We start from the raw sequence: 8,087 nt of genomic DNA, 5'->3' as shown, positions 1-8,087 counted from the left end.
AACACCTGAGGAACGAAGACTGGACTTGGGGAAGTACTGGTGCTAAGCTAAAGGGATTTCTAGCCTGTGTATGGAAGCTTGATGGACTGTTGTACTATCTAATGGGGCGAGACACTGCTTGAGTCACATCATCATCTTCGCATGCACTTGTGGGAGCATAGATCTGGATGATTTTGAGGGTGTTGTTTCGGTTCAATCGGAGGTAAAGCACCCCAATACACAATGACTTCCAATAGCATGAGACAATTTTCGAAGACCATTCCTTGAAATTGATTACTTTCTGATCGATAGACGACGCATCATGCAGGATATTTCTGTAGTGCCATCATTCAATATCGGTAGCGATCATCACCTACTGAGATCCAGACTCGTGTTCATTGTGAAGGTGGAGAAAAAGGTGCTGTGTATGGCAAACAGAAGGCACCAACCGGTAGCTTTCGATGAGGCAATCCTGAAGGAAAAGATTTCTAGGGAAGATTGGAGTCTCCTGGACGACTGTGACAATGATTCTAATATGTATTCGTAATCTACTGCCCTATTTTCATTTGTTATGCTTATATTTTTGTTTCTGTTTTAACAGCTACTTTCACTTCCCCTCTTAGCCAAGATGGGGCTTTTGACCAATGTTGTTTTCTTTCAAAAATGGGAAATGGTGGCTTTTTTTGGCTAGTTTTGATCCACCAGAGTGCACAAACCCCCCTCCCCCTCTCCCGCCAGAGCTCTGCTTTACTGTGTTATATCCGAATTTGTGTTATATTGCGTTGCATTATATCAGGGTAGAGGTGTATATATTAAAAACAATAAAAGAGCCCAAGCTTATGCTAATAAGCTTATCAGAGATCACTCCGATTCCATCAAGGGCTCTGGCTGGAGCAATCCTTCCAAACCCCATCTGTCATAGGTTTCACCCCCACTCTGAACTTTAGGGTACAGATGTGGGGACCTGCATGAGAACCCCTAAGCTTAATTATCAGCTTAGATCTGGTTGCTGCCACCACCCAAATAGTTTAAAACAGCTGTTTATGAGTTATTTGGGAAACTTTGTCTTCCCTCCCAAAATCTCTCCCTCCCAAGTACTGTAACACTTCCCTGGGTAACCTTGAGAGACTTTTCCACCAATTTTCTGGTGAACACTGATCCAACCCCCTTGGATCTTAAAACAAGGGAAAAAATTAATCAGGTTCTTAAAAAGAAGACTTTTAATTAAAGAAAGAAAGGTGAAAGGAAAACCTCTGGGAGAGAGCATACAAGTTTCTCTCACAGACAACAGATTTAAAACACAGAGGATGTTCCCCTGGGCAAAACCTTAGTTACACAAAAGAAATCCCAATTTGATTATCCCTCTAATGCACAAGACAAGTTACAAAAGAAAATAAACATAAACCTATTTATTTCTTCCCTAATACATACTACTTTAATAGGAGGCGAGGCTGATTCCTGGATCTTTCCTCTCCGGCACAAAACTAAATAAACTTTGAGACAAAGGAAATCTTCCCTCCTTCCTCTTGAAAAATCTTGTCCCCCCATGGGTTCCTCTGGTCAGGTGTCAGCTAGGCTAGGTGAACTTCTTAACCCTTTACAGGTAAATGAGGAATTAACCCTTAACTGTCTGTTTATGACACCGTCCAAGGGGTTTCCTTGTGGATTCAAGTTCTTCACAACCAGGGCCGGCTCTGGCTTTTTTGCCGCCCCAGGCAAAAAAGCCTCCGGGGGGAGGGCAGCGAGCCCCGGCGGGGGCTCCGTTCTCCCCCCGGCGGCCGGGGGGAGGGCGCCGGGGGGGAGGGCGGCCGGAGCCCTGGGAGGAGGGCGGCGAGCCCCGGCCGGGGCTCGGCTCTCCCCCCGGCGGCCAGAGCGCAGGGGGCAGGGCGGCGAGCCTGGCCGTGGCCCCGCTCTCCCCGGTGGCCGGAGCGCCGCGCCGCCCCCCTCCAGGTGCCGCCCCAAGCACAAGCTTGGTGGGCTGGTGCCTGGAGCTGGCCCTGTTCACAACTTCAGCTCAGAACAAGCTCCCAGGCATATGAAGCATCAGTAGGCCCAGTCCTTCTAACCTTACCCTAAGGATTGGGGCCCTCCATGGACCATGGGTCCTGTCCATTTGCTGGAACAGGAAGAAGGCCCTGAGCCAGTTTAAAACCAGGCTATTTATCCAAAAATCCTCTTTGTCTGCTGGTCCCTGGAGAATCCAATTTGAACTAGTGTATGTGAACCTCTCCGGGGATGGTGTCCAAGGGGTGAGAACAGAGGAATTACATTAGATCCTAGAAGAGTTACACACAATTCCACCACAGCATACACACAACTGTATTTTAATGCAATGGAAGGTATTAAAGCTAAGTCAGTAAGGGTTTGTCTTAATTCCTAATAAGCGATGGTCACATAAATACCACCCTATACCGGAAACCTACTGACCGCTACACTTACCTACATGCCTCCAGCTTCCATCCAGGACACACCACACGATCCATTGTCTACAGCCAAGCTCTAAGATATAACCGCATTTGCTCCAATCCCTCAGATAGAGACAAGCACCTACAAGATCTCTATCAAGCATTCTTAAAACTACAATACCCACCTGCTGAAGTGAAAAAACAGATTGATAGAGCCAGACGAGTACCCAGAAGTCACCTCCTACAAGACAGGCCCAACAAAGAAAATAACAGAACACCACTAGCTGTCACCTTCAGCCCCCAACTAAAACCTCTCCAGCGCATCATCAGAGATCTACAACCTATCCTGAAAGATGATCCTTTACTCTCACAGATCTTGGGAGACAGACCTGTCCTCGCTTACAGACAACCCCCCAAACCTAAAGCAAATACTCACCAGCAACCACACATCACTGAACAAAAACACTGACCCAGGAACCTATCCTTGTAACAAAGCCCGATGCCAACTCTGTCCACATATCTATTCAAGTGACATCATCATAGGGCCTAATCACATCAGCCATACCATCAGGGGCTCGTTCACCTGCACATCTACCAATGTGATATATGCCATCATGTGCCAGCAATGCCCCTCTGCCATGTACATTGGCCAAACCGGACAGTCTCTACGCAAAAGAATTAATGGACACAAATCTGACATCAGGAATCATAATACTCAAAAACCAGTGGGAGAACACTTTAATCTGTCTGGCCATTCTATGACAGACCTGCGGGTGGCTATCTTAAAACAGAAAAACTTCAAAAACAGACTCCAACGAGAGACTGCTGAGCTGGAATTGATATGCAAACTAGACACAATCAACTCAGGATTAAATAAAGATTGGGAATGGCTGAGCCATTACAAACATTGAATCTATCTCCCCTTGTAAGTATTTTCACACTTGCTTCTTATCAAACTGTCTGTACTGAGCCATCTTGATTATCACTTCAAAAGTTTTTTTTCTCTTACTTAATTGGCCTCTCAGAGTTGGTAAGACAACTCCCACCTGTTCATGCTCTCTGTATGTGTGTATATATATCTCCTCAATATATGTTTCACTCTATATGCATCCGAAGAAGTGGGTTGTAGCCCACGAAAGCTTATGCTCTAATAAATTTGTTAGTCTCTAAGGTGCCACAAGTACTCCTGTTCTTTTTTCTTAATTCCATAGGGTTTGTCTAGCACATTGCGAGATAGTGTCGGTCTGTCACAGCAACACAATGGCTGATGGCATCCAGTGATGGCCATTGCAAGGCCGGGCCCATTAGCGGGGATGACTGGAACAATTCACACATGCCTGAGATTTTCAAGGAGCCAAAGGAAATTAGGTGTCCAAATTCAATATAATCCCTTATTATTCCTTGAAATTCCCATCCAAAATTAGCACTGGCCAGTCTTAGTTCCCTTGGGCACCTTGGAAAATCCAGCAGTCAGAAAAGCAAGTGTTAAATAATGTCCTGATGCCATTGTGTAGATTGGCGGGACCACAAGGCGCTGACTTTTATTTTTCCTGGTGGATGCTCCATCCCCACTCCGCCCCAAGACCCTGCCCCCACTCCACCCCTTCCCCTGAGGCCCTGCCCTTGCTCCACCTTTTCCCACCCCCCTACCCCAGGGACCCACCCTGTGTTTGCTCACTTGTTTTTTTGTTGTTGTTCAGTTGTTTTTCTCACCACATATTTTACTCAGACATCTGATACACACTTGAGAGGAAATCTGCCTCTATTAAAGATTCACTGCTTCACACCCCTTCTATTGAGTGACAGACCGAAGCCAACACATTGCTATATAACTCCAAAGTCTGACATACACTTTGGAGAAAAGATCTCTGATTTAAAGATTCAGCCACCCAACTCTTTGGATTTTGACCTTCATCAGCATGAAGGATTCTTAAAGTAGGAGTAAAATATTAGTTAAGATTGCATACAGACATGTGCTAAAATGAAAGTCCTCTGATTTTGCATCTCAAATGTTGTTATTAATATTTGTATTACAGTAACAATAAGGAACTCCAACTAACTGAAAGTTCCTGGCCGGCTGTATTATTAGTCCCATTTCAGAGATGAACAATGAGGCACAGAGAAATTAGACCAGCTCTACCTCCCCACCCACTAGGCCACACTTCCCTCCCATGAGTCCAGATTTCTAGTCCCTCTCCCCAGCACTAAGGACTGTTATAGGACAGGCAGTACTTATGTTTCAGGAAACATATCTCTTTGGGTCTGATTCCTCTTGACACTTTAATAATTCTTTTCTATTCTATTCTATTCAAGTTCTCCTTACGGAATGAAAGTCAGGACTCCTGGGTTCTATCCCCACCCCCACAGCTGTGGGGTGGGAGAAGAGCAGGATCTAGTGGGCTAGAGGAAGGGGGCTGGGAGCCAGGACTTCTGGGTTCTATGCACAGCTATTGGAGAAGAGTGTAATCTAGTGGGTTAGAGCAGGGGCCTGGGATTCAATATGCCTGAATTCTCCTCCTTGGGTCGATGCCCTTGCATCTGATCAATGCAAAGATGTCTTGCTCCTCTATTAAGCATAATACAATCCAGCTTAAAAACCCTAGTGAATTGTGGGATGTGTTATTGTTTGTGATCAGCATTTCTAAACTCAGTGTCAGTGTGCAAACCTTCCGGGGAGTCCAGCCCTGCACGCCAATCTCACCCACGTGAAATAGCTCAGCCAGCACACCAGCCAGCACATCAGGAGAGAGAGAATTTGACTTGTGCTGTTCTGAAGATCTTCTGCCTGCACATCAGTGGAAAGAGCTCATGGCTGCTTCTTCCATCAGGATATTACCAGATCCACTGGCATACAATGGGTTAAATCCCCCCACTCTCTTCATCCAGCCTGCTTACCTCTGGAGAAGCTAAGAGCAACTAGATTGCAGTGTAGACTCTCATACAAACCCATCTATCTCTCACCATACACCTCTCTCTCGCTCGCTCACTCTCTCTCCTTGTATCTCAGGCATGTTTTCCAAACATTAATCATTCTCATGGCTCTTCTCTGAACCCTCTCCAATTTTCTCAACGTGTTGGCACCAGAACTGGACACCATATTCCAGCAGCGGCCGCACCTGTGCCAAATACACAGGTAACATTTTTGTCATATATAGTTGCTTTTCAGTGAGGGAGTTATTATTTTTTTATAATTGGTTGTGCTTCCCCTGTAAGCCAGGCTGTTATTTTATCATGACTGTAGGCTTCTTTTTCATTGTGAGCTTGTGGTCTTTTGGGCATTTAGTAAAATATTTTAAACAATACCCTATGATCAGTCACATTATTTTCTGTTCATTCTTTCTCCCAGCTGATTTGGCTTATGATTATTTTCAGCTTTGTGAAATTGGCCCTTTTAAAGCACCATATAGATATAGCTATAGCTATAGGTATAGCTATAGATATAGATATAGATCACTGGTCTGGACTTTATTCTGTTTGCACATTGTAAATGTGATCAAGCCATAATCACTTGTGCCTAAGCTACCATTAATTTTTAATTCCGTGATCAGTTCTTACTTATTTGTCAAGGTGAGGTTTAATACAGAATTTCCCTGTGTTAGATGCAACACCTTTTAAGTTAGAAAATTGCTATCTGTAATATTTAGAAATTTCAAGGATGCTTTAGTAGTGACAGCAGGAGACACCTCCACCCCTCAGCTTATGTTACTCCAATTGGAATCTTCAGTAATTACGCAGGGCTTTTTTTCCCACTACACATCATTGATAGCTGTTCATCATTGATAACTGCAATGATAGCATTAAGGAGCTGTTCATCTATCTATCTATCGATCTATCTGTCAGTGTTGGTGGCTATTTGCTCTTCTGAAACTACAGGGTTGATTAAGCCTTAGTATTAATTAATGTAGGATAGTAAATGCTTTAATTACTAAAGCATTCATATCCGAAAAGCAAAATCTTTATCTGTATTGCAGAGTTTTGCAGTGGAAAGAAATTGCCATCTCAGCACCATGGATTCAGCAAATTCCACGCTGTAAGATACCAAACATAGCTGTGTGTGTATATATTTGTATTAAAAGGGTGAGGGTGAAGTTTCAATGCAGTAAGGAAGGAGAATAGTGGATGAATGAATGGATGGTTGCAGATGGATGAACAGATGGATGGATGGATAGATATAGACGGATGAACGAATGGATATATGTAGATGGATGAATGGATGGATAACTGGGTAGATGTGTGTGGATGGATGGAATGATGGAAGGATGCAGATGGATAGATGCATGAAGGATCTCTCTACCCATCAATTAATTCCTTTATCTATCCTCTATCTCTCTAAGCACTATCTCTCTGTCTAAGCTCTGACCATCTGCCAGTGTCTAGTTCTCTTTGTCTCAAGGTTGTCACACTGTCGCACCCCTGAGGTGTCTGGGGCTCTTACTAAAGGCTGTCCAGTTGGTTCCCTAGCAAAGGCCTGGGGAGCTGTCTGTCCTGCCAGGCTGGGCCAACAGGGAGACCAGCCAACACCCAATAGCCACGGCATTTTGCTCTTCTCTTTGTGCAGGTCCAATGACCCGCTGAGACCTGGCAACACAGGCGCAGTGCATGAGATTGTCTTGCTGGGCCTCTCACAGCCCCGGGTCCTTAGCCTGGCTTTGGCCATCCTGCTCCTCCTCTCCTACACCACCGTGCTGCTGGGGAACCTGTCCATCATCCTGACCATCCGTGCTGAGCCGCGCCTGGCTGCCTCCCCCATGTACTACCTCCTGGGCAACCTCTCCCTGGTGGACCTGTGCTACACCTCGGTCACCACCCCCCAGATGGCCCTGGGACTGCTCTCTGGCCATGCCACCATCTCCTTGGGCGAGTGTCTGGCTCAGCTCTTCTTCCTGCACTTCTTGGGCTGCACTGAGATCTTTCTCCTCACCGCCATGGCCTACGACCGCTATGTGGCCATCTGCCAGCCCCTGCACTACACGGCCATCATGAGCTGCCGCACCTGCGCCCGGCTGGTGGCCGGCTCCTGGATGGGGGCCCTGGCCCACTCTTTGGTACAGACCCTACTGGCCACCACCTTGCCCTACTGTGGCCCCAACCGCATCGACCATTATTTCTGTGATGTGGCCCCGCTGCTGGGCGTGGTCTGCACTGACACGTCCCTGGTGGAGATCCTGGTGGTGTCCAACACCGGGGCCATCTCCCTGGGCTGCTTCCTGGTGCTGCTGGTTTCCTACGGGGTCATCCTGGCTGCCCTGCGGCGCTGCTCCGCTGAGGGCCGGCGCAAGGCCCTGTCCACCTGCACGGCCCATCTGATGGTGGTGGCCATCTTCTTCGGACCCTGCATCTTCATCTACACTCGGCCCTTCTCCACCATCCCAGCTGACAAGGTGGTGTCGCTGCTGGCCACAGTGGTGACGCCCATGCTCAACCCACTGATCTACACCCTGAGGAACACGGAGATGAAGGGAGCCATGAGGCAGCTGTGGGGCAGGTGGGTGAGAGCAGAGAAGTGACTCAAGGGCCTCTCTTGGTGGCTTGCCAATTTGCTGTTATTCTGCGGTTTAATGTCTTGGCCTTAAAGCTTCACGCACCTGCTGGGGTATAGCCAGCTCTGGGGTGGGGCAACCAGGTAAGAGCTGTGCAGCAATGCCGCACAGGGTTGGCTCACTCAGTGCTGGGATGCTCTGGGGTTGGGAAGCTGGTTAACAG

The 8,087-nt window shown here is 47.0% G+C and overlaps 1 protein-coding gene across 1 annotated transcript; it reads left to right on the top strand.

Moving 5' to 3' along the window:
* The first annotated feature begins 6,997 nt into the window (after positions 1 to 6,997).
* LOC113406652 (olfactory receptor 1509-like) lies at positions 6,998 to 7,891 on the top strand. Its single transcript, XM_026652460.1, has one exon. The coding sequence runs from the start codon at positions 7,133 to 7,135 to the stop codon at positions 7,889 to 7,891; it is 759 nt and encodes a 252-aa protein (XP_026508245.1). The 5' UTR covers positions 6,998 to 7,132.
* Positions 7,892 to 8,087: the final 196 nt, after the last annotated feature.

Source organism: Terrapene carolina, unplaced genomic scaffold (assembly GCF_002925995.2).
Source record: "Terrapene carolina triunguis isolate 2854851 unplaced genomic scaffold, T_m_triunguis-2.0 Scaffold115, whole genome shotgun sequence".
Lineage (NCBI taxonomy): Eukaryota > Metazoa > Chordata > Testudines > Emydidae > Terrapene > Terrapene triunguis.
Note: the sequence above shows the minus strand (reverse complement) of the source record. Positions and strands in the feature narration are given on the sequence as shown.